The 27,197-nt window shown below is 46.5% G+C and overlaps 2 protein-coding genes across 2 annotated transcripts in view; both read right to left on the bottom strand.

Annotated features, from left to right (window-relative positions):
• The window catches only part of LOC140390149 (uncharacterized), a 43,331-nt gene extending 32,989 nt beyond the window's left edge, over positions 1 to 10,342 (bottom strand). Inside the window, exon 1 of the mRNA XM_072475087.1 lies at positions 10,317 to 10,342. The gene's annotated coding sequence lies outside the window, so the exon portion shown is untranslated. The remainder of the gene's footprint in view (positions 1 to 10,316) is intronic.
• Positions 1,709 to 26,372, bottom strand: LOC140390159 (uncharacterized). Its single transcript, XM_072475102.1, has 6 exons — positions 26,124 to 26,372; positions 23,991 to 25,307; positions 7,748 to 8,516; positions 6,855 to 7,046; positions 6,612 to 6,768; positions 1,709 to 6,521 (listed from the first exon to the last, which is right to left on the bottom strand). The coding sequence occupies exons 2-6, from the start codon at positions 24,773 to 24,775 to the stop codon at positions 5,833 to 5,835; spliced, it is 2,592 nt and encodes an 863-aa protein (XP_072331203.1). The 5' UTR covers positions 24,776 to 25,307; positions 26,124 to 26,372; the 3' UTR covers positions 1,709 to 5,832.
• Positions 26,373 to 27,197: the final 825 nt, after the last annotated feature.

The following is a 27,197-nucleotide window of genomic DNA, read 5'->3' as shown; positions in this document are numbered from 1 at the left end:
TGACTGGGAAGCTGGAGGGGATGCCGGTGGTTCTGGTAAACGTTTATGCCCCTAATTGGGATGATGTAGATTTTACGAGGCGGGTGCTGGGGAGGATTCCAGACCTGGACACACACCGGTTGATCGTTGGGGGGGGGATATAGTACGGTCATCGGGCCAAGCTTGGACCAGTTGATCCCAAGGACAGGGAAGGTGTTAGCTGTGGCAAGGGACCTAAAGGGGTTTATGGAGTGTATGGGGGGGGGGGGGGGGGGGAAGAGGGGGGTAGAGCCATGCAGGTGTGGGAGGCAGAGGGCGAAGGAATTTTCATATTTCTCCCATGTGCAGGTGTACTCCCGGATTGACTTTTTGTGGTGGATAAGGTGTTGATGATGGGGTTGGTCGACCCGGAGTACTCGGCGATTGTGGTATCTGACCACGCGCCACACTGGGTGGATTTGCGAGTGGACCGGGGGGATTAGCGCCCGCAGTGGAGGCTGGATATGAGATTGTTGGTGGATGAGGAGGTATGCAAGCGGGTGAGGGCCGCCATCTGGGGTTATGTGGAGCTCAATGACACGGGGGAAGGTTACGGCCACCATGCTGTGGGAGGCACTCAAGGCAGTGGTTTGGGCTAAGTTTATTTCAATTCAGGCGCAAAGGGAGAAGGCAGAGTGAGCAGAGATGGCAAGGCTGGTGGAAGAGATTCTGAGGGTGGACAGGAGGAATTCGGAAGCCCCGGAGGTGGGGTTGCTGAGGGAGAGGTAAAGGCTCCAGGTGGAGTTCAGATTAGTGTCCATGGGAAGGCAGTGAGGCAATTGCGAAGGGCCAATCGAGCCATTGGCAATGGCCCTTAGGGAGTCGAGGGATTGGAAAGGGATTGTGCAAGGGGTATCGAGCACAGGGTTTCGCCGTACGGGGACAACTTGTTATATATTTTGGACCCATTGGGGGCATTATGGGGATTTTGGAGGACTTTGGCCTCTTCTTCTGATACAAGTTGAATATGGGAAAGAGCGAGGTGTTCCCGATTGAGACCATAGGGCAGGAGAGGTTAGGGGAGGTGCCGTTTAAGGTAGTGGCGGTGCGTTATAGATACCTGGGCATTCAGGTGACGCAGGGTTGGGCTAGCTGCACAAGTTTAATTTGATTTGGTTGGTGGAGCAGATGAAGGGAGACTTCAAGAACTGGGATGTGCTGGCAGGTTAGATGTGCAGGTTAAGTGGATTGACCATGATAAATTGCCTTTAGTGTCCAAAAAGGTTAGGTGGTTTTACTGGGTTATGGAGAATAGGGTCGTGGCGTGGGCTTAAGTAGGGTGCTCTTGCAAAGGGCCGGTACAGACTCGATGGGCTGAATGGCCTCCTGCACTGTAAATTCTATAATTCTATCCAGTGTAAAAGACCTGGGACGAGATTCTCCATGCCAACGCAGAATTCAAGGCCTTTCACGACAGAAAAACTGGCACCACACCTGGAATGCTTCCGCTACTATTAAAGGGCTAGCACCGGTGCCGCGTGGAACACAATCGATTCCAATGAAAAACGGTGCGGGATTCGCCTGGTCCGTAATTGACACTCAGGAGGCTGACAAGCTGCAGCTGCACATACATATTACACTCCCCACACACACTTATCCCAGCCAACAAGATGGCACTGGTAGTGCTGCAATGCGCCCATACTTTTGCCATCAATGGGTTCATAATTTCCACTTCACAGGAAGCATACAATTTCCCTTAGAAAGAAAGACTTGCATTTATGTATCAACTTTCACAAATTCAAGCTATCAGAGAGCACTTCACAGCCAATGACAAGATTTTTGAAGTGTATGAGTGTTGTAATGTGTGACTTGAATCCACAAGCCTCGGACTCGGAGACAAGAGTGCTGACCAAGTCACGAGTGACAATAACTTTAAAGTAACAGAACAGAAATACTTTAAGGGGTTAAGTCCCAAGGCTGTATACAGAATGCTTTACTCCTGTAAACTGAGAGTGCGAGTGTCCCAGGACAGGGGAATGGATCGCGTGAATCTTGAGTCTCTGAAATTGGAGCCAAGGGAAGTTGAGACTTCATAGACAGAACAGGGCTGTCACACGGGCACATCGACACAATGACCCCCACCTCACACCTCGAGTCAATGCCCAAACACTGGCTCTAGTTCTCTATCCCTCTCTGCTGTGCCCCTCTCCCCATCTATCTCCCTCTTGTTCCTGTCTTCCTCTCCTCTACATGTGCTGATCCAATCACTGCATGTCATTGTTGCCTTGGATGCTGTGGATAATTCTCTTCGGATCCGCTGTCAAAATCATCTGAGGATAAACATCCCACACAAAGTTGTCCATTTGAAAGCCTCTTAAGATGAGAAATGCTATTTGCACAATATAAATCTCTGTCAAATGTTTGTCAGCGATGGAGCAGTTTTAGAGATGGCACCCTGTAATGTCCACACGTGTTCAGGAATGAATATTCAGTGACTGATAGATGAAGGTTCCTCTGAATTTCAACCAATAATATCCACACTAATGTTCAGGCAGTCTGACTATCCTGTGGGAAATCAGGTGTGAAAATGTCCCTTATGCTGTGTGAGAAGATCCAGCTCAGAGACCTGTTTACTCGGTGCTTTGTGCTGAGCTGTTTGACTGGAGCAAACCCAACCCTGGAGAAAGGACCTGGTAATTTGGATATTTGTTCCAGAATGGCAGACTAGTCTGGGAGTCGAGTCGAGTGATCCTGGAATGAGTGAGGAGGACGCTGGGCGAGGAGGGGGTCTGGGTGGAAGGCAATCATTTTAATACTCCAAATAGTTTCTTCCAAAAATGAAAGAAAGGAGTTTTAAATGCCTTTTGAACTTGACAGATCCCTATGACAAATCATTCAGACAGCTTTGGCAATTGTTTTTGAGTTTCAATGAGCTCTCTGTTCCAATGGGTTTATGCAGTTTCCACACATTCATTGCCTACTTTTAGTAATCTCAAAGGACATCTTACTTTTCCCAATGGACAGCATAGGTGCTACAAAGATTTCTGGGGACCCAAGGAACAATTTAGCGCGGCCAATCCACCTACCCCGCACACCACATCTTTTTTGGGTTGTGGGGGTGAGACTCGTGCAGACATGGGGGGTGCAAATTCCTCATGGACAGTGATCTGGGCCGGGATTGAACCCGGGTCCTCGGTGCTGTGAGGCAGCAGTGCCTGTGGTAACACACAGTTAGTGTCTGTGAATTTCTCTTCAGAATCCCCCAGATGATTGTCATATGAGAGTTTCCAAACTCCACTCCCAAAATACGTTTTAAAATCTTCTCTTGCAGTAACACTTTGACTCAGCAGTTTGCATTTCAGAAGCTAGTCCAGATTTTACAAATGATTCTTTTCCACAAAGCCTCCTCTCCACTTTTATCGGTTAGTCCATTCCAGGATTTTGTACCAATCGCTTTAGGATTTCTTTGCCTTGACAGCCTTCCACTATTAGACAAATTCTGATTTACAGCCAATACTTTCTTCCCAAATACTTCAAAATTTATTTCCCAGATGGTAGTAAGATATTCCAAATTTTAGGATTACTTTTCTCTGGCATTCTCACCAACCAATTTCTTCTCAGTTCTGTGACTTGAAATGAACAGTATCCTGTTCTGCTCCCCGTTCCTCTTTGTTGCTTTAACTTCAGACCTCGTGGAAACTTTTCTTCATTTCGCATTTCCTTTTTAGATTTCTGGCACTGGCTGTCTTAACCATTACTCCATTATATGTTTTTTTTTAAATAATCGCAAGGCTGAGAGAAATGTTCTCTCTTGTGCTGCCTGTCGCCAACTGCCTCTGGCTTCCAGTTAAAACTAAAGAACAAAGAAAGCCCCCCCTCGCTCTCTGCACGGCCCACTAGTTGCTAAGCAACTATATAGGGCAGCACGGTAGCATTGTGGATAGCACAATTGCTTCACAGCTCCAGGGTCCCAGGTTCGATTCCGGCTTGGGTCACTGTCTGTGCGGAGTCTGCACATTCTCCCCGTGTGTGCGTGGGTTTCCTCCGGGTGCTCCGGTTTCCTCCCACAGTCCAAAGATGTGCAGGTTCGGTGGATTGGCTGTGATAAATTGCCCTTAGTGTCCAAAATTGCCCTTAGTATTGGGTGGGGTTACTGGGTTATGGGATAGGGTGGAGGTGTTGACCTTGGGTAGGGTGCTCTTTCCAAGAGCCGATGCAGACTCAATGGGCCGAATGGCATCCTTCTGCACTGTAAATTCTATGATAATCTATGATATTTATTCTTCACGCTGTTGCTCTATATAAACACAATAGAATCCCAACTGAAACTAACCGCCACAAAAACCAACACCTTTGTCCAGCATGAAATTTAACTATAGGCCCCTTTCCTGGCACAAACATATTAAGTTAAACCCAGCTAAAACTAGACCTTATTTCTAATGTTTACTCATACAAATATAAATCCCTTAAGACTATCTTTGGTTTCCTAACATCTCCCCCTTTGAAATAAATAAATTACACTGGTGTTAGATCCACTTTACCCAAACTTAACATCACAAATATTTAACCACATAACTTATTATATCACACACGTAGTTTCCTCAGTTCACACATTTACATGTCATAATATATAATTACAATGATCTAGCCAAAATAAAGACGATAACTTTCACAACATTATCAGACTCTGCACATGGTAACATAATACTCAAGTCTAGTGTTTCTTTTTCTTCTGATTTCCACTTTTCACATTAGAAAAGAATGTTTCATTTAAGTCTACCATGCAGTTGTGCATTAACATCTCCTTTCTTCTCTTATCAAAATCTTTTAGCTGTTTCAAGATTTTTATTGCAATGCTTATGTTCACTCATGATAACATCATACTCTTGGCTTTGTTTGATTTTTGAACTTGTGATCTTTTTGTTTCTCCCAGTCCCATTTCAAACGGGTTCTTTACAATTCCATGAGCGATGTCAAATCACTTCCTCTCTCTGAAGTTTCATCATTCATTCCAATCCTTCAACTTTTTTTCACAATTTCTGAATTATCTCCGTCCAGTTCCCAGTAGATTTTGATTGGTCTTTTGCAAATTGTTCACTTTCCTTTCCACCAACTACTACTACTTGTGTAGCATCACCAAACATCATTTTAAAATCCGTGCCTTTGGTCATTGAGTCAGAAAGATCCCTTTGATAGTTCAGTACTTCAGGTTGACAATATGTACATTCCAATATTTACCCGTACAAATATAAATCCCTTAAAACTATCTTTGGTTTCCTATCACACACGAGTGGAGCCAGCTGCTGATTTCTATGTAGTTGCCTTTGTGAAATGTGCAATTCTCAATCCAGACCATTCTTGATCCCAGGAAAATGGGAGGTGCTGTGATCAGGGAGCAGGATTTCAGATGCAACCCTTTTCTGCCATTTTCCTCACAATGGAGAGGCTCTCGGTATGGCAAAAATCCAGAGGGAAAAATATCCCTCATAATGAAACAGAAGGGTGGAGAATGAGGCAGAGGTGGCCGTGCTGGAGGGAGGGTCTTTTTTAAAAATTAATATTAAATGCCCAATTCTTTATTTTTCCAATTAAGGGGCAATTTAGCGTGGCCAATCCAACTACCCTGCACAATTTTGGGTTGTGGGGGTCAGACCCATACAGACATGGGGAGAATGTGCAAACTCCACACGGACAGTGACCCGGGACCAGGATCGAACCCAGGTCTTGGCCCCATGAGGCAGCAGTGCTAAACACTGCACCACCGTGTCGCTCTTGGGTCCCTAATTCCTTCTGTGTGTCTCCCATTCCCATGACATGACCACTCGTGAACCAGAGGCATGTTCAGCAGTTGACCCTACAGTAGGCTGCTGCTGGCTAGAGTGTAGGCACTACAATCTGAGACAGAATCTGCCTCATTTCATTTAAAGTTTCATTACTTCTTCGCAGCAGCTGACAAAGAATCTCATTCTGCTGCTGAAGAATATCATTGTTTCTTTGTAGATGCTGCTGAAGAATCTCATTGTTTCTTTGTAGATGATGCTGAAGAATTTCATTGTTTCTTTGCAGATTCTGGCTAACATCCATCTTAAATTCAGTCAAAGTTTGCTGAAGCAAGTTAGAAGTGGCCTGATAACTCTCCGTACTTTGAACCTGTTCCTGATTTAAACACTCAAGAGGCTTCAGATCTTCTTTTTCTTCACCAGCAGCATGGGCCTGATGTTGTCCATGTGCTCGTGGAGATGGCGGAGCTTCTGCTCCTAAAGCCACAGGTTCCTCAGCTCTGGAAGGTTCTGAGCACCCTCCCTCCACCACAGCAACGAGAGCATCACAGGCCTCCTCCTTCACACAAGCCACAATATTTAACTTGAACTCACCAACACTACCTTCCAAATCAGACAGCTTACCCTCCTGACACTCCTCTCCCTCCTCCTCTGCAGCTGCCATGCCACATTGCTGTGAAGTATTCACCTCCGTCCCTTCCTCATCAGCCCTTTCAGGAATCTCGGCCGCTGATGCCGACTCTCCTTCATCACCATTTGATGTGTCCATGGACACCTGTGTATCTGTCAGAGGAAGAAATTCACAATTATTATCTTTTGTCACATAAATTAATTCTCCTCCTGATGGTTTAAACACTCAGCTGCTGACATCACCTTTGCTCATCACCATATCTGATCCACCATTGGTTATCGTGGGGTTGGAAAGGCCAAACAGCTTCCTCGTGAACTCCTCCTGTCCAGTCTGCTCCTTGATGCACGGAACCCGCCCTCCAGTCAACGAGTGCTCCTGAGTGTTATGGGCCAGCTTTACCTAAAAGAAAAGAAAATGGAAAATGAATCATGGTGCAGACTTTGCTGGACTCTCTTGGATGACCATGAGATTTATTTGTCACACACCTCATACATGAACGGAGTCTCCCCTGTGTGAATGCGTTGGTGTCTGTGGAGGTTTGATAACACCGAGAATGATTTGTCACACACCTCACAGCTGAAAGGTTTCTCTCCTGTGTGAACTCGTTGGTGTACACGGAGCGTTGATGACTTTGAGAATGATTGGTCACACACCTTGCACCTGAAGGATTGCTTCACCTGAAGGAAGAAATGAAAAAGAAATTACGATCCAGACTTTGCTGTGCTGTCTTGTGACACATTTTCTGAGTGCTGCGTCCAGGGGAACTTCTGATTAGAGATCCATCTTATGACAAAGTTAGAACCATCTCCAAAACAATTGCATTTTACAAAACCGCGTAGAATTAACAAGATACTCTTGTGATCTTTCTGTATTTTCAACTCAAAAACTATCAAAAATTAACATGTATATTTAATAATCAAATATTGTCCTCTTGTCCATCATGGAGAAACTTGTGCATAAGCAACAGTTTCTGTACAGATTGATATCTTCTTTTGGTGATGTTTGGCGATCTGGCTAATGGTTAAATTGACCTTGCTGAAATGATTGGACTGATGGCGAGGGAGGTTGGAGACGGGCACTGCTGAGACAGACAATGCTTTGGAAGGACAGCTCCCCTGTGCGTGCACTGGAGGGTAAACAACACAGACAACTCTGTGTAAGGGAAGCAGGTGACCCGCAGTGTGCATGCACTGGTGTCTGGGGAGGTCTGATGACCATGAGAATGATTTGTCGCACATGTCACACGTGAATAGTTTGTCTCCTGTGTGAATGTGTTGCTGTGCGCAGAGGGAAGGTGACTCAGCAAATGATTTGTCACACACGGTACATATGAATGTTTGCAAGAAGCCAGTGATTCCAAGAATAAATTGTCACATACCTTGCATGGTAAGGGTTTCTCCACTGTGTGAGTGCGTTGATGTCTCTGGAGGCTCGATAATTGCGAGAATGATTTGTCACACACCTCACATGGGAATGGCTTCTCTCCTGTGTGAATACGTTTGTGTTTACGGAGGTTGGCCAACTGCGAGAATGATTTGTCACAAACCTCGCATGTAAATGGTTTCTCCCCTGTGTGAGTGCGTTGGTGTTTACGGAGGGCGCCTAACTGTGAAAACGATTTGTCACACACCTCACAGACAAAGGGTTTCTCCCCTGTGTGAATCCTCTGGTGTAATAGAAGATGTGAATTTCGGGTGAAAGTCATCTCACAGACATCACACCTGAAGGGTTTCTCTTGTTGCTCTGTGTGAAGGCGTTGATGTTGTCTGAGGCTTGATGACCAAATGAATGATTTGTCACACACCTCACATGTGAAGGGTCTCTCACCTGTGTGAACGAGCTGGTGTTGACGGAGGGTCGATGATGCTGAGAAGGATTTCTCACACACATCACACGTGAAGGGTTTCTCACCTGTGTGAACGAGCTGGTGTTGACGGAGGTTCGATGATGCTGAGAAGGATTTCTCACACACATCACATGTGAAGGGCTTCTCACCTGTGTGAACAAGTTGATGTCGATTGAGAGTCGATGATGCTGAGAAGGACTTGTCACACACCTCACATTTGAATGGTTTATCACCTGTGTGAATCATCTGGTGCCGCAGGAGTGTGGTAGACGTCGCAAAACCTTTATCACAAACATCACACCTGAATCGTTTCTCTTCCATGTGGCTGCGCTTGTGTTAACAGCAGTTGTAACAAATGCACCGTAAGGACATCCTATGAGCCTGTGGTATCCCTAACACACACCTCACACTTGAGATCCTACCACCTATAGGAATGGATCAGTGCTCCATGAGACGCAATGAATGATTGAAGCCCTCACCACACTTGGAGCCCAATCACACTTCATCCCAGCCTCACCCTGACGAATGACCCACAGCCAAACCTTCAACACCATTGACCAGTCTCAGATCTGATGATATGTCAAAGCTCCCATGACCCGACTGATTTCCAGATGATGGCTTCACTGCCCAACCTCCTGTGTGTTGAGCAATGCTGTGAAGGGTCTGGATGTCTTCCCACAGTTGTACAGTTCTGTCTTCGGTGATGGTCAGGATCTTTCGGTGGTGTCTATCCTCTCTGTATTCTCTGGTGTAGTACGATGCAATCCTTCTGTAAAACAGGAAAAGGAAACATGATTTCCCCAACTCCCTCTCCTCCTTTGCTGAAGGGGGTGACTCCTCAGTTAGAGACTGTTCCACAATGAGTGCCACTCTGTTAGTCTCATGTGTGGGGATCAGATGCAAGTCCTTTCTTTTTCCTCACTTGACTGTCACACACCTGGTTTCCAACAGGGACACTGGATAGTGACCAGGAACAGACAACATGGCTACTTTATTTCCTCTGCCCAGACCCCCATCTTCCCGGACATTGTGAGAGCAATGGAAAAGACAGTCAGGAGGAGTGTAAAATGGGCTATCAATTCAATGGGCAGCACGGTAGCATTGTGGTTAGCACAATTGCTTCACATCTCCAGGGTCCCAGGTTCAATTCCCGGCTTGGGTCACTATCTGTGCGGAGTCTGCACGTTCTCCCCGTGTGTGCATGGGTTTCCTCCGGGTGCTCCGGTTTCCTCCCACAGTCCACAGATGTGCAGATTAGGTGGATTGGCCACGCTAAATTGCCCTTAGTGTACAAAATTGCACTTAGTGTTGGGTGGGGTTACTGGGTTATGGGATAGGTTGGAGGTGTGGGCTTGGGTGGGGTGCTCTTTCCAAGAGCTGGTGCAGACTCGATGCGCCGAATGGCCTCCTTCTGCACTGTAAATTCTATGATCTATGAATTCACTGTGAGCTCGTGTTGAGCAGGAAAACACCAGCTTTACCCTCCAAGCATGTGTTCAATATAAAAAAAAACACACATGAAAATTGCTAATTCAATGGAGATTTTGAAATTTGTTTTCCAAAACTATTTGAAGAAAACTCACTGGGCAGGAAATGCTGGAAGCGAAGGAAAATATTGCTTCAGCGTAGCTGACTGAAATGTTCTGGATTATCCTGGGAAATTAGATACACTGCACTCACTCAGACTGCACACCCCAAATTCAGCTCTCACACAGCACTGGGCAAAACTATCAAATCCAAGCCGATGCTTTTGGGAAAACCAAGGCCTTCAGGTAAAATCTTTAAAGAAGACATTTGAATAAATGTGTCTCTGACTCTCCCAGATAATAACCTGACCTTCCCATATTCAGCAATGACCCATCAACAAAACTCAGCCTGTAAATCAGAAGGGAAATGCTTCCAATAAACACACAATATCCAACACACAGCCAATCGAACAGCTCAGCACAAAGCACCGAGTAAACAGGTCTCTGAGCTGGATCTTCTCACACATCATAAGGGACATTTGCACACATGATACCCCACAGGATAGTCAGACTGCCTGAACATTAGTGTAGATATTGTGCAATGTAATTCTTCTAAATTCTGCTCCTTCACTCACCATCTCCTGACTTGGTTTGGAGTCCCTCCAGGAAGTGAAGCAGCTGTGGTAGAGGAAGAGGAGAGAATGGGCAGAGTGGGTGGGCTCTCTGATTGACGTCTCTCACAGCCAATCCAAATATTTCTGCAGTAACAGGAGTTTCCTGAAGTTTGGGAAACTGATCAGGGAAACTGAGGCGACTTTGAGCAGCAGATCAGGTGGGGATTTAAACTTGTCATTGTCCCATCTGAATAAAACCTCACTTAATGCAGCTGCTTCTCAGTTCCCCGGGTAAACGTTTGACACAGATTTTGGTTTTGTTACCTGTGTGGTAGGTAACTGGTGCTACTCAATCCTTGGTTGATGGTGAGGTCTTCTGAATCTCGATGAAGACTCAAACTCGTCCAGTAACAACAAAGGTTTATTGTGTAACTATAACAACAAGTGCATGAATTATTTACTTTAACTTTGCTACTAGTGATAAGGTTAGCAAGATCTAACTACAATAACTATACGTAACTCCACTAGCCATCTGAACTATTCTGACATTGTCCTGGTCGCAGTGCACCCGAGAGACTGAGGGAGACACAATGTGGTTGCTTTTTATACCCCTGTTGGTCCAGTCCTCTAGTGATCATGTGGTGCTGCTGATTACACATTAACCCGTTGTGTACATGCACACACAGAGATCACTACAATTTCTAGTGTGGGAATAGCGGGCTGAATTCTCCGCCGTCGGGATGCTCCGTTTTGCCGGTAGCCTAGGGGTTTCCTGACCACGCGGGGCTGCCCCACAATGGGAAACCCCATTGACCAGCCAGCGAAACGGAGCATCCCAACGGCATGCTGAACCAGAAATCTGGAGCGGCGGGACGGAGAAACCGGCCCATGATTCTTCATCCTCAAAGGATTTCAAGCTGACATCAGTGTGGGATTTGTCGCCTTGGCTTTGTTTGACAGCAGATCAGAAGAGGAAGACCCACAGCACCCACAGAGATGGCGTACAGTAGTGGTGTCAGTGTATGTACAGGAGAGAGACATGGAAGAGAGACAGGAGTGAGTGTTTTGGCGAAGGGAGATTGGCCCTGTAAATAGGGAGCTTCTCTATCCCTCAGAGTGACATGGTGACTCAGGTACTGTGCTAGGGTTCATTGTGAGTAGATTCCCCAGGATTTGATATGTTACAGCCCTGCCCTGTCCAGGGGACACCTTCTGTGGATGTTCAGGTTCCCTTAGCTACAATTTCTGAGACTCATTCAGCCCTGTGGGTTATTCTCACAGGATGCCCCGGTCCATTTTTCTCTCCTGGGATGTCCCAGTTCATTTTCCCCTTCTGGGATGTCCCGCTCCATTTTCCTTTCCTGGGATTCCTGATCCACTCTCCTCTCCTGGGACGCCCTAATATGTACATAGGTATTGGGAACAGAAGTAGGCAATTCAGCAATCGAGCCTGCTCCGCCATTTAATCAGATCATGGCTGATCTCTTCCTGGTCTCAAATCCAGTTCCCTGCCTGTTTCCCATATCCCTTTAACCTGTTTTTTAATATCAGGAACATATATATCCCCTTCTTGAAATCATTTAATGACTCAGATTCCATTGCACTATTGGGCAGCGAGTTCCCCAAAGAACGTTCTTCTGCACGAAGGCGTTCCTACTCATCTCAGTTTTAAATCTACGGCCTCTCAACCCATATCTGTGGCCTCTTGGCTTAAATTGCCCCAAAAGGGGGAACATTTGGTCTACATTTACTTTATCAATCCCTCTTAGTATTTTATATACCTCAATCAGATCCTCTCTTATTCTTCTAAACTCCAGCGAGTATAAGCTCAAATTGTTAAATATATCCTCCTCCGTCAACCCTTTCCTTCATGGAATTAATCTGGCGAACCTCCTCTGAACTGCCTCCAATGTCACCACAACCTTCCTAAAATAAGGAGACCAAAACTGGACACAGTACTCCCGATGTGGTCTCACCATCGATACAATTGTAACAACACTTCTCTACTCCAGTGCTTTTGCGATAAAAGCTAAAATTCCATTTGCCCTTTTTATTACATGGTGTACATGCAAATCGACTTTCTGCGATTCACGAACAAAGACACCCAGACGCATTTTGAATCTGCTTTCCATTTAGATAATAATTTACCTTTCTATTTATTCGGCCAAAATTGATAACGTCACACTTATCCACATTAAACTCAATCTGCAGATTTTGGCCCATTCTCCTCGCCTATCTATATCCATTTGTAAACTCTTTATCTCCTCTTCACTGCCTGCTTTCCCACCTATTTCAGTATCATCCACAAATCTTACACTCTGTCCCTGCTTGTAGATCATTTTTATAGATTGTAAACAGTTGCGGTCTGAAGACTGACCTCTGCAGCCTCCCGCTAGGTTACAGTTCGCCAGCCAGAGAGGGACCCATTTATCCCAACTCTTTGCTTTCTGTCAGTCAGCCGATACTCAATTCAATCGACGACTCTATCCTAATCCTCTGTAATCTCATCTTCTGGGTTAGTCTTTTATGTGGCACCATGCCAAACACCTTCTGGAAATCTAGATATACCACACCCACAGGTTCCCCATTATCCACCTTGCTGATTACATCCTCAAAGAACTCAAGCAAGTTTGTCAAGCATGACTTTCCCTTCATAAAACCATGCTGACAATGGCGATTGAGTTTTGTCTTTCCAAATGTTCATCTCCTCCCTAATGACTGATTCCAGCAACTTCCCCACCACCGGGATCAAGCTAACCAGTCTATAGTTTCCGACTTTTTGCCTCTCTCTTTTTGAATAAGTGTGTTTCCAATCCACCGGGACATTTCCAGAGTCCAGAGAATTTGAAAATATCATAACCAATGCATCCATTATCTCTGCACCTCTCCAGGGATGTCTCACTCCTTTTTCCTTTCCTGGGATTCCCGGTCCACTCTCCTCTCCTGGGACGCCCCCCTGCTCCCCCCCGATTAATTTGCCTCTCCTGGGACCCCCCGATCAATTCACCTCTCCTGGGATGTCCCGGTCCATTCACTCCTCCCGCAATATCCCGGGCTAATTCCCTCTTCCCAAATGTTTCAGCCTCAGGTAGTTGGTGCCTGACCACCCAAAACCCCTGAGTGTAATTTGAAGAGCCACTTCAAACAGGCACAGTCGGCAGAAACTCACCACTCTCATTATTCCCATCTGGAGCCATGGTCATTTCTGTGGTTGGTGCCAGCTTCCTGGGTGATGTTTAATAAACCAATGTTAAAAATTACAAAAGTTCAATTGACAATGAACTTAGATTTAAATTTCCTGATACAATCAATTACAGCCGGATTATGCTAACAAAACTGACACAAATGTAAACTCAAGACCAACCTGTGTGTAGGTGGTTGTTGCATATTTGTCAAGGGGTTTCACTAAAGAAACCTTTAAAAAAATAAATAAAGCAGTTTTATTTAAGGATGGTACATTGTGATCTGATTGGCTTCATGATCAGTGCAATGTGCAAACATCTACAGGCTAATATCGTCACTCATTTTACATGCTTGTGTTTCAATAAATGGTGGGTGTGGTTTGTCCAGGGGGTCCGGAGTCAAAGGAATTATTCGTGTGGCCCTGACAACAACTTTAATCCATGTTCGTGGAATAATTCATCTAGAGTTGGATTTGCACCCACGACCTTGTTCTCTGACTCAGAAGGCTGTGTGTTCAAGTCCCGCTCCAGGACTTGAGCACAAGAAATCCTGGCTGACACTCCACTGCAGTACTGAGGGGTGGAAGAGATTCCAGAGAAAGGGAGGGGAGAGGACATGGAAGAATTAAAGCAATTTTTTTTAAAAATTGTGATCAATTGAAGCAATTTTATTTACGGTGGTACCATAAAAATGATACAACACAGAAGGGTGCCATTCGGCCCATCATGTCCATGCCAATCTAAATACACCCGGGTGCCCTTTCTAATCCCATTTTCCTGCACACGGCTCGTAGCCCTGCGGCTTACAGCACTTAACATGCAGATCCAAGTATTTGAAAAATGGCGAGACCATGCAGACAACGAATGAACGGACATCGTGCGACAATCACCAGGCAGGAATGTTCCCTTCCAGTCGGGGAACACTTCAGCAGTCAAGGGCATTCAGCCTCTGATCTCCGGGTAAGCGTTCTCCAAGGCGGCCTTCAGGACGCGCGACAACGCAGAATCACCGAGCAGAAGCTTATAGCCAAGTTCCGCACACATGAGTGCAGCCTCAACCGGGACCTGGGATTCATGTCGCATTACATTCATCCCCCACCATCTGGCCTGGGAAATCCTACCAACTGTCCTGGCTTGATACAATTCACACATCTTTAACCTGGGGTTACCCCACCTCTGGATCTGTAAAGATTTAATCACCTGCTAATGCTCGCATTCCAAGCATTGTCTGGCATCTTTGAATCTGTCTATATATATGTTTCTGGAACATACCTCTTCATTCACCTAAGGAGCAGCGCTCCGAAAGCTAGTGACATCGAATCAAACCTGTTGGACTTTAACCTGGTGTTGCAAAACTTCTTACTTTGAAAAAAGAGTTTAGGGTCTCTGCCTCCACCACCAACTCATCCAGCAAATTCCTGACACCCACCACCTTCTGCGTAAAAAGGTTTTCCCTCATGTCTCCTCTAATCCTTCTGCCACTTAACTTGAACCTATGACCTCTGGTTGTTGAACTCTCAGCCAAGGGAAACGGGTTCCTCCAGTCTATTCTATTTCTACCCCGACAATTTTGTACAGCTCAATCGCGTCACCCCTCAGCCTTCTCTGTTCCAAAGAAAACGACCCCATACTCCTTTGTTTTCATCCTATTTCATTTTAACTGTCTTTTACCATTTCTTTCTCTCGTCTTTCTTTATATATATTTACCCCCCCCCCCCCATCTTATCCACCTTTCCTTACCCGTTGTCCCCTTTGCTTCCCCTTCCCCCACATCTACATGTCACAGTTTACCCTCTGATGTTAGTTTCTCTGCTGTTTGGCCTTTCACACCTTTTGTTCTCTCTGGGGACTGCCATTTGAACTCTGTCCCTGTGGTTTCTGTGGCTATCAGCACCCCATTTCCTTGGGTTTCTGAGGCTATGACTCATCTTTCATTCTCACTCTACAGTATAAATATTTCCCACTTCCTCTGTATCATAGCTTTGACAAAGAGTCATCTGGATTCAAAACGTTAGCTCTTTTCTCTCCCTACAGATGCTGCCAGACCTGCTGAGATTTTCCAGTATTCTCTTTGGTTCCCCCATACTCTCTAGTCTCTCCTCATACTTGCAATTCTCCAACACTTAACATTCCAGTAAATCTTCTCTACACTCTCTTTCAGAGCAATTACATCCTTTCTGTCATGTGGTGATCAGAACTGCGCACAATACTCCACTTGTGGCTTCACTAGTGTCTTATACAGTTATATCCCTACTTTTGTATTCTATACCTCTGTCAATGAAAGAGAGCATTCCATATGCCTTCTTTACAACCTTATCTACCTGCAGTTCTACAGATACATTGCAGGCAGGCTTCATGATCAATGCAGTGTGTAAATATTCACAGTTTAATTCCTTCACTCATTTTACATGTTTGTGTTTCAATAAATGATGGGTAGGTTTGTTCAGGGAACCCAGAGTCTGAGGAATTATTCGTGGCCCTGACAACTTCAATCCATGTTCGTGGAATAACAAATTTGGAGCTGGACATGAACTTACTACCTTCTCTCTGAGTCAGAAGGTTGTAAGTCCTGGAGTGGGGTTCAAGTCCCCACTCCAGGACTTGAGCACAAAAAACCCAGGCTGACACTCCAGAAGGGTGGGAGAGATTACAGAGATAGGGAGAGGAGAGCCCATGGAGATATTAGAAAATAACCTCAAAAACCTCCCTAAAACCAACGCTGAGCTTTGTGGAGGGTGTTATATCCCTACAGGATGCCCAGGGATCTGCACCCTCAGAGTCCCTGTGGCCTCACCGGAGTACGATTTATTCAGATGAGGGGGGGGGGGGGGGCTACCCCCTTTTTCCTAGGACTGCTGGGACATAAATACCCCGGTCCGGACCTGGGAGATCCTTCGGGGAGTAGGAGGTGTAAACACTAAGGAGAATAAATCAAACTTTTCTCAGTCATCGCTTCTGAACGGTCGTTTGACTAAGACTTTACAGAGAGATTTGAAACCAAGCTCAAAAACCTCACGAAAAATATCTCTCAGCTTTCTTGGAAAGAGTAGTTAATTCCTCGAGTTTTATTCCCGACAGACTGTAAGAACTGTGCCTGAACAATAGAATTTTCATGAGTGAATGAATGCAGAATGGCTAATCAGCAGCACTGATTGAAGACAATCCCTTAAAATGTCCATTCCAGCTGATACCAGGGACTTTACCACCTTTCACAGCTTCAGGAACCCAGACACAAAGACAACACTGACACATGCAGCTCCAACTAGTTACCACTTTAATCAAATTAACGTTTTAGGCTGCCAGTTTACAGAGGGAAAGCATTCTGTACACAGCCCTGAGACTTAACCCCTTGGAAACTGAATCTAAATCAACAGAAATATTACTAATTATTACAAGCTTTGACAAAGGGTCATCTGGACTTGAAACGTTAGCTCTTTTCTCTCCTTACAGATGCTGCCAGACCTGCTGAGATTTTCCAGCATTTTCTCTTTTGGTAACAAATTATTGTCAGCTGTGGCTTAGTTAGCACTCTCGTCTTGGAGTCAGAAAGCTTGCGTTCAAGTCTCACTCCAGGGACTTGAGCACTGAGGCTGACACTCCAGTGAGAGAGCGCTGCACTGTCAGAGGTACCATCTTTCAGATCATTTAAAAAAGGCCCTGCCTGCCCTATCAGGTGAATGTAAAAGACCCCATGACACTATGTTGTATAATAGCAGGGGCGTTATCTCGATGTCCTGGTCAAAATGGATCCAGCAATCAACATCACAAAAACAGATTATCTGGTCATTATTACCTTGCTGTTTGTGGGAGCTTGCTATGCACTAATTGGCTGTCATATTTCCGACATTACAACAATGACTACACTTGAAAACACAGTTTGTTGTCTCCAAAGTGTTTTTGGATGTCCTGAATTCATGAAAGTTGATATAAAAATGCAAGTATTTATTTGTTCGAGAAATATTCTGCTTCCTGTGAACTGGAAATTCGAAACCCATTGAGGGAGAATGTATACCAGCCACAGTGACATTGGCCAATGTATTGTATACAGGACTCTTACTGTAAGGGCCTGAGTTTCAATGAATAGGAAAATATCACACTGCCAAGTCAGATAGTTTGGAGAAGTTAAAAAAGTGAATTTATTGTGAGTTATTAATCTATGCAGAAGATGGATTAAAAAGCAAACTACACAATTTCAGTTTACACCAAACTTTCACCTGTAGGATTGAGTCAGTGGTCCACGAGGCTTGACGAATAATTAAAGCTCTCACCACACACTTCTTCCCAGCCTCACCCTGACCAATCACCCACAGCCAAACCTTCGGAAAGGTTGGTTCTGATGGAAGGTTCCACACCACTGACCAGTTTCAGATCTGATGCTAAGTCAAAGCTCCCCCACTGATTTCCAGATGATGGTTTCACTGCCCAACTTTCTGTGTTGAGCAATGCTGTGAAAGAACTGGATGCATTCTCAGTTATGCAGGATGCTCAGAATTAATCTGCAGTGTCAATCCTATCTGTAATTTCTGGTGTAGTTCTGTAAAACAGGAAAAGGAAACATGATTTCCTCCAACTCCCTCTCCTCCTTTGCCGAAGGGGCTGACTCCTGAGTTAGAGACTGTTCCATAGTGAGTGTCAGTCTACTATTTCCCTGTATGGGGGCGGGATCAGATACAAGTCCTTTTTCTTTCCTTGTTTGACTGTCACACACCCCGTTTCCAACAGGGACACTGGATAATGTCCTGGAGCGCTAACTTTATTTCCTCCGCCCAGGCACCATCTTCCCAGGCACCATGAGGGCAACCATAGAGGAGGAATTCCTGTAGTGTGTATGGGATTATTTTCTGGACCAATTGAGGAACCAACTAGCGAACAGGCCATCCTAGACTGCGTTCTGTGTAATGTAATCATTGGCAATCTTGTTCTAGAGGTTTACCAGACTGATTCCTGGGATGGCAGGACAGACATATGAGGAGAGATTGATTCAGTTCGGATTGTATTTACTGGAGTAAGAATGAGGGGGGCATTTCATAGAAATCTAAAAAATTCTACCAGAAGACAGGGCAGATGCAGGAAGGACGTTCCCCACGGTGGGGGTATCCAGAACCAGGAGTTACAGTCTGAGACTACGGGGTACACTCTTTAGGACAGAGAGGAGGAACAATTTCTTCACCCAGAGTGGTGTGCCTGTGGAATTCACTACCACAGAAAGTAGTTGAGGCCAAAACACATGCTTTCAAGAAGCAATTAGATAAAGCACTTGGGGGCGAAATGGATCAAAGGATATCGGGGGAAGGCTGAATCAAGCTATTCAGTTGGATGATCAGCCATGATCATAATGAATGGTGGAGCAGGCTCGAAGGGCCGAATGGCCTCCTCCTGCTCCTATTTTCTATGTTTCAATGAAAAGATAGTGAGGCAGAATGTAAAAAAGATTCCATAAGATTTTGGGTAGTCAGGAAAAGGACAAGAGTGGCCCGCGGGTGAGGGTACTTAAATGGGTGAGGGCTAATTACATCCAAATTAGACAGGAACTGGGGAATGTGGATTGAGAGCGGCTATTTGAGGGCAAGTCCACATGTGACATGTGGGAGGCTTTTAAAGGCCAGTCGATTGAAGAGCAGGACAGGCATATTCCCCAAAAAATGGAGGATAGAAATGGCAGGATTGGAACCATGGATGACAAGGGAAATTGTAAGCTTAGTCAAAACAAACAAGGCAGCATCCGATAGGTCTAGGCATCTAGAAACTGACGAAGCCCTTGAGGAATACAGTTAAAGTAGGAAGGAATTTAAACATGGAATTAGCAAACATGGTCAAGCAGAATCCCAAGGCCTTTTATGCATATATTAAGTGCAAGAGCATAGCAAGAGAAAGAGTAGGCCCACTCAAGGACAATGGAGGGAAGTTATGCGTGGAATCACAGGAAGTGGGTAAAATCTTTATTGAGTACTTTGGATCAGTATTCACCAGGGAGAAGGACATGACAGATGTTGAGGTCAGGGAACACTCTTGAGAACTTCAATATATCAAAGGAGGAAGTGTTGAGTATCCTAAATTGCATTAAGGTAGACAAGTCCCCGGGGTCAGATGGGATCTATGCCAGGTTACTGCAGGAGGCAAGGGGAGAAATAGCTGATGTCTTAACAGATATCTTCACATCCTCTTTGACCACAGATGATCCCCGGGGTGGTGGCGCGAATCCCGCCCCGGGGCCGGCTGCCGTATTCTCCGGCGCCAGTTTTCAGGCGGGGGCGGGGTTCACACCACGCCGGTCAGGAGCCATTGGCAGCGCCCCCCCCCGGCAATTCTCCGGGCCCCGATGGGCCGAGCGGCCGTCCGTTTCTGGTCAGTCCCGCCGGCGTGGATTAGACATGGTCCCACATGACGGGACTTGGCAGGTAAGTCGGCTGGGGCGGTCCTCGGGGAGGCCCAACCCCGGGGGGGGGGGGCACGGTGCCCTGGCCCGCGATCGGGGCCCACCGATCTGCGGACGGGTCGTGGGGGCACTCTATTCTTCGATGCCGGGCCCTGTAGGGCTCCGCCATGCCTGATGCGGGGAAGACAACCCTTTGTGCATGCGCCAGAATACGCCGGCCAGTCTGCGCATGTGCAGAACCACGCCGGTGGTTCAGCTCATGCGCGAGATCACGCCGGCCCTTCAGTGCATGCGCTAACTCGCGCAGTCCCTTCGGCACCAGCTGGTGTGGCGCCAACCCATCCGGCATCCACCTAGCCCCCGAGAATTCCACACTTTCGGGGACTGTTGACACCGGAGTGGTTCGCGCCAGTTTTTCCGCCAGCATGGGGACTTAGTCCCCGGAAAGGAGAATCCCGCCCGAGGTTTCAAAGGACCGGAGAATAGCCAATGTTGTGCCTTTGTTTAAGAAAGGAAGCAGGGATAATCCAGTAAATTACAGGCCGGTGTGCCTGACATCAGTGGTGGGGAAGTTTTTGGAAAAGATTCTGAGGGACAGGATCTATGCACATTTGGAGAAAAATGGACCTGTTAGTGACAGGCATCATGGCTTTGTACGGGGAAGGTCATGTCTCACCAACTTGATTGTGTTTTTTGAAGAGGTGACAAAGAAAATTAATGAGGGCAGGACTGTGAATGTAGTTTATATGGACTTTAGTAAGTTACAAAAACTAAAATCACATGGGATTCGGGGTGGGTTGGCTAGATGGATACAGAACTGGCTTGGTTATAGAAGACAGAGAGTAGCTTTGGAAGGGTGTTTTTCAGAATGGAGATCTGTAGCTAATTCTGTTCCGTAGGCATAAGTGCTGGGACATCTGTTACTTGTAATATATATAAATGATCTGGAGGAAAATGTGGGTGGTCTGATTAGTAAGTTTCCAGATGACACGAAGATTGGCAGAGTTGCTGTTAGTGCCAAGGATTGTCAGAGGAGAAAACAGGATATAGATAGATTGGAGACTTGGGCGAGGACAAATGCGAGGTGATGCATTTTGGAGGATCAAATCTAGTTATGAATTATACTGGAAATGGCAGAAGCCTTAGGAACATTAACGTACAGCGGGATCGGGGCGTGCAGGTCCACAGTTCCCTAAAAGCGGCAACACAGGTGGCTAAGGGATTAAGAAGGCATATGGCATGCTTACCTTCATCAGCCGGGGCATTGAGTACAGGAGTTGGGAAATCAAGTTGCAGCTATATAAAACCTTGGTTAGACCACATTTAGAATATTGTGTGCACTTCTTCTCACCACATCATCAGAAAGACGTGGAAGCTTTGGAGAGAGTGCAAAGAAGGTTCACCAGGATGTTGCCTGGTCTTGAGGGTGTTGGCGAGGAGGAGAGTTGAATCAACTGGGATTTCCTTCGCTAGAAAGATGGAGGCTGAGGGGAGACCTGATAGAGGTCTATAAAATTATGAGAGGCACGGTGGATAGTCAGAGGCTTTTTCCAAGAGTACAAGTGTCAATTACAAGGGGACACAGGTTCAAGGTGAGAGGGGGGAAAGTTTAAGGGAGATGTGGGCTACGTTTTCTCATGCAGTGTTGGGATCCTGGAAAGCGCTGCCTGAGAATGTGGTGGAAGCAGGCACATTCGCAACATTTAAGAGGCATCTGGATGGGTACATGAATAGGGAGGAAGTAGAGGGATACGGACCGAGTAGGGCAGAATTTTTTTAAGTTAGGGCATCATGGTCGGCACAGTATTGGAGGGCCGATGTGCCTGTTCCTGTGTACTCTTTGTTCTTTCTTTTAGAGTCTGCACCGACCCTCCGATAGTGCACCCTATCTACCCCATCCCAGAACTCAGTAACCCCACCTATCCTTTTGGACTCTGAGGGGCATTGTAGCAAGGCCACCTAACCTACACATCTCTGCACTGTGGGGGGAAACTGGAGCACCTGGAGGAAACCCACGCAGACACAGTGAGAGTGTGCAAACTCCACACAGACTGTCACCCAAGGCCGGAATTGAACCCGGGTCAATGGCGCTGTGAGGCAGCAGTGCTAACCACTGTGCCGCCCTTAGCTGAGTGAAGGGTTCTGGTTTTACTGGGATATTAGATACACTGCACTCACTCAGACTGCACATCCCAAATTCAGCTCTCAGACACAGCACTGGGGAAAACAATCAAATCCCAGCTCAGGCTTTTTGGAAAGGTCGAGATCTTCAGATAAACTCTATTGGGAAGGCATTAAAAAACGTTTCAATACATGTGTCTCTGCCCCTGCGAGGTAATTATGTGGTCTCCTGGGACAAAAATGATCCACCTTCATTCCCTGACAGAACAACCCAAGGTCATAACTCAAGGACGCAGAATTTCCAACAGCTCAAGGCTGACACCCAAAGATAAATCCACAAGGGCGATAAATCATACTGTGGAAACAATTGAGGTTTTTCCTCTTGTCCTGTCACATTCTCCTGAATCACCTTCCTGTGGCTGAGGAAATTGTCCCAGAGACTCGGTAACATCCCCATCTCATATCTTTCTTTGTCTTGGTGTTAATTCTTCTGTGATAATGTCTGTCCGAAACACCTTGGGATGTTTTACTATGTTAAAGGTGATGTAGAAATGCAAGTTGTTGGTGAAGGGTTAATATCCTCTTTCCTATCTCACATTCCCTCCAATCCTCAAGGTACTGACCTGCAGTACGGACTGTGGACATTGATTGTCCTCTAGTGCTCTGTTCAAGTGGCCATTCAGCATGGTGGCACAGTGGGCAGCACTGCTGCATCACAATTCCAGCCTTGGGTGACTTGTCTGTGTGGTTTGCACTTTCTCCACGTCTGCGTGGGTTTCCTTCGGTTCTTCCCACAGCCCAAAGATGTGCAGGCTAGGTGGATTGGCCATGCTAAATTGTCCCTTAGTTTCCAGGGATGTAAAGGACAGGTTACGGGGATGGGCGCGGGACTTGATCTAGGGAATAATAATAATCGCTGATTGTCACAAGTAGGCTTCAATGAAGTTACTGTGAAAAGCCCTAGTCACCACATTCCGGCGCCTGTTCGGGGAGGCCGGTATGGGAAGGGTGCAGGGTGCTACTTTGGAGGGTCGGTGCAAACTCAATTGGCTGTAGGGATTCTATGAATTCTACTTGTGGACCCAGATAGTGGATGTTGAGAGACACTGGAGACTGTCACAGCCAAGACACATCCAGCCCTCCCCCTGACTTCCCAGCTGGGCTCACTGATGAGGAACAGGATTCCTGGCTGATTCTCCCCCTCCATTGATCAGAGATACTGAGGCTAATTGAAGTCCCTCCATTACTACACCAGGAATGGCTCCTCCCCCGGGTGCTTGTGCTGGTAGATCAGAAGCTGAAACCTTTCTAACCACTGAGTATCTGATTGTCTTCTTGATCTGAGTGAGTCACTGAGTGACTTGTACCTGATGCTGCACTGAAAGGATGCTGAGTTTATACAGCAGCTTCTATTCATATTGATGTTGTCTTTTGGTGATGTTTGACAATCTGGTCAAAGGTTAAATTGACCTTCTTGAAACAATTGGACTGATGGTGGGAGAGGTTGGAGACAGACACTGCTGAGACAGACAATGTTTTGGAAGGACAGCTCCCCTGTGTGAGCACTGGAGGGTAAACAACACAGACAACTCTCAGTGTAAGGGAAGCAGGTCAGCCGGCTCCATGTCCATGTGGAGATGTCAATGTTTGGCGAGAGGAGAAGCGGGTGTAACAATACTGACACGTCACACTAGACGCGTTTGAGGTCCGTGTGGGTTCACTGATGTTCGAGGAAGTTTAACAATGGTGTGAAGACTTCATTACAGATCTCACACCGATAGGGTTTCTCCCCTGTGTGAGTGTGGTGAGAGATCAGGAGGTAAACGGACTGTGTAATCACCTTGTCACACATCTCACACCTGAATGGTTTCTCTCCATATGGATCCACTGGTGCCCAGGAGGTGCAAAGGTCTCAAGAGGACTTCATTGGAAATTTCACACTTGAAGCGTTATTCCCCTGTGTGGATCCGTTGATGGACCAGGAGCATTGATAAGCGTCTGAAGGCTTTGCTACACAGCTCACATGTGAACGGTTTCTCACCTGTGTGAATGCGTTCATGTTCATGGAGGGTCGATGACCGTGAAAATGATTTGTTGCATACTTTGCATGTGAACGGTTTCTCCCCTGTGTGAATACGTCCATGTGCACGGAGGTTTGCCAACTGCGAGAATGATTTATTGCACACATTGCATGTGAATGGTTTCTCTCCCGTATGAATGCGTTGGTGTGCACGGCGGGTGGATGTATCAGAGAATGATTTGCCACATACCTCACATTTGAATGGTTTTTCCCCTGTGTGAATGCGTTGGTGTTGCATGAGAGTCGATGACTGTGTGAAGGCTCGGTCACACACTTGACACTTAAAACGTTTCTCCCCTGTGTGAATCCTCTGGTGACACAGGAGATGGGAATATTGTGTGAAATACATCTCACAAACATCACATTTGAAGGGTTTCTCCCCTCTGTGAACGCTCTGGTGTCTCAAGAGCCTCGTAGATGTTGCAAAAGCTTTATTACAAACCTCACATTTGAAGGGTTTCTCCCCTGTGTGGACTGACTGATGGCGCAAGAGGTTTGATAAATTTACGAAGGCTTTGTCACACACACTGCAAGTGAATGGTTTCTCCCCAGTGTGAATGAACTGATGTGAGCGGAAGACTGATGTTTGCGAGAATGATTTCTCACACACCTCACACGTGAATGGCTTCTCCCCTGTGTGAATGCGTCGGTGTTCCATGAGCGTTGATGACCGTGTGAAGGTTTGGTCACACACCTCACAATTGAATGGTTTCCCTGCCATGTGGCTGCCCCTCTAACACAAATGTTACTGGGTTATGGTGGAGGTGTGGGCTTCGGTAGGGTGATCTTTCCAAGGGTTGGTGCAGACTCGATTCTATTTTAGATCCACCTTGCAAACTAGGAGCTTGTGGAGTCCTGAATCACACTCGAACAGTCTCTCACCTGTAGGAATGAGTCAGTGGTTTATAAGGTTCAATGAATGATTGAAGTTCTCACCACAATTGGAGTCCACTCACACTTCTTCCCAGCCTCACCTTGACCAATTGCCCACAGCTGAACCGTCAAAACCGTTGATTCTGATGGAAGATTCCACACCACTGACCAGTATCAGATCTGGTGATCTGTCAAAGCTTCCCTGACCCGACCAATTTCCAGATGATGGTTTCACTGTCCAACTATCTCTGTGTTGAGCAATGTTGTGAAGGGACTGGATGCCTTCCCACAGTTGTTCAGTTGTTCCTTGGGTGATGGGCAGGATCTATCTGCAATGTCTATCCTCTCTGTATCCTCTGGTGTAGTATGGTGCAATCCTTCTGTAAAACAGAAAAAGGAAATATGATTTCCTCCAACTCCCTCTCCTCCTTTACTGAACATAGAAAAATACAGCACAGAACAGGCCCTTCGGCCCACGATGTTGTGCCGAACCTTTGTCCTAGATTAATCATTGATGATCATAGAATTTACAGTGCAGAAGGAGGCCACCCGGCCCATCGAGTCTGCACCGGCTCTTGGAAAGAGCACCCTACCCAAGGTCAACACCTCCACCCTATCCCCACAACCCAGCAACCTCACCCATCTGATCTATTCTCCTTTTCCTGCTCTCTCTAGCACGTAGAACTTGGGAGGGGCTGACACCTCCGTGGGAGACTGTTCCACTATGAGTACCAGTCTGTTATTCCTCTGGAAAATCAGATGCACTGCACTCACTCAGCCTGCATATTTCAAATTCAGTTCTCAGGCACAGTATCAGACAAAACTATCAAATCCAAGCCCAGGATTCTGGGAAAGGCCGAGGCCTTCAGTTAAAATCTTTAAAGACATTTCAATAAATGTGTCTTTGCGCCTCCCAGATAATGACACCTCACCTTCTTATATTCAGTAATGACCATCAACAAAACTCAGCCTGTAAATCAGAAGGGAAATGCTTCCAATAAACACTCAATATCCAACACACAGCCAATCACACAGCTCAGCACAAAGCACCGAGTAAACAGGTCTCTGAGCTGGATCTTCTCACACAGCATAAGGGGCATTTCCACACCTGATTGCCCACAGGATAGTCAGACTGCCTGAACATTAGTATGGATATTGTGCAATGTAATTCTTCTAAATTCTGCTCCTTCACTCACCATCTCCTGACTTGGTTTGGAGTCCCTACAGGAAGTGAAGCAGCTGTGGTAGAGGAAGAGGAGAGAATGGGCAGAGTGGGTGGGCTCTCTGATTGACGTCTCTCACAGACAATCCAAATATTTCTGCAGGAACAGGAGTTTCCTGAAGTTTGGGAAACTGACCGGGGAAACGGAGGCGACTTTGAGCAGCAGCTCAGGTGGGGATTTAAACTTGTCATTGTCCCATCTGAATAAAACCTCACTTATTGCAGCTGCTGTCTCAGTTCCCCGGGTAAATGTGTGACAGAGATTTCTAGTGTGGGAATAACATTCTTCATCCTCGAATGTGTTTGACAGCAGATCGGAAGAAGAAGCCCAACAGCATCCAAGGCAGCGATAATATGCAGTGGTAGGATCAGCACATGCATTGGGAGGATCAGAAGAGAGAGGGGGTGAAGGAGAGAGGGGCAAAGGAGGGAGGGGCAAAGAAGAGAGATGGTGGGTTCTGATGTGTTGGGTGTTCTGGATCACAAACAGGTCACCGACACTGGAAGTGGTGCAACTCTATTTTATTATAAGGTTAACTGTATTAACATACTTGAACTGTGGGTAAATTCAATACCAGCTTTAACTGTTGACTCTTGCTAGTCCTAACCAGATGATGCACTCCACATGGTCCAGGTTGGGGACAACAGGAGGGCGTGGCACCGGTGGAGGATCACGTAGCGAGCGTGGAACGAGACGAAGGGCACGCCGATTACGGCGGCGAATGGAACCATCTGGCAGACGAACCAGGAACGAGCGGGGAGATACTTGCCGAAGAACCACAGCAGTTGCAGACCAGCCACCCTCCGGAAGATGGATGCGGACGTTGTCATCCGGCGCCAGAGCAGGGAGACCAGTCGCCCGAGCGCCATGCGCCGCCTTGTGTTGTGCACGAGACTGTGGCATCCGCTGAAGGACCGGAACGTGGTCGAGGTCTGGGACGTGAATGGACGGCACCGTGGTCCTGAGGGTGCGACCCATGAGCAGCTGGGCTGGCGACAGGCCCGTGGAGAGTGGGGCCGAACGATAGGCCAGGAAGGTGAGGTAGAA

Source organism: Scyliorhinus torazame, chromosome 14 (assembly GCF_047496885.1).
Source record: "Scyliorhinus torazame isolate Kashiwa2021f chromosome 14, sScyTor2.1, whole genome shotgun sequence".
NCBI classification, from domain to species: domain Eukaryota; kingdom Metazoa; phylum Chordata; class Chondrichthyes; order Carcharhiniformes; family Scyliorhinidae; genus Scyliorhinus; species Scyliorhinus torazame.
The sequence above is the reverse complement of the archived record's forward strand: the minus strand, read 5'-3'. Positions and strand labels throughout refer to the sequence as shown.

Bases quoted from the DNA above. Each gene is read 5' to 3' on its own strand.
- LOC140390159 (XM_072475102.1), bottom strand. From the start codon at position 24,775: ATGGCAGGGAAACCATTCAATTGTGAGGTGTGTGACCAAACCTTCACA. The intron at 7,047-7,747 runs GTATGTGACAAT...TTCTTCCTTCAG, and splicing joins AGAAACCCTTACCATGCAAG to GTGAAGCAATCCTTCAGGTG. The intron at 6,522-6,611 runs GTGATGTCAGCA...TTCCTCTGACAG, and splicing joins AGATATGGTGATGAGCAAAG to ATACACAGGTGTCCATGGAC.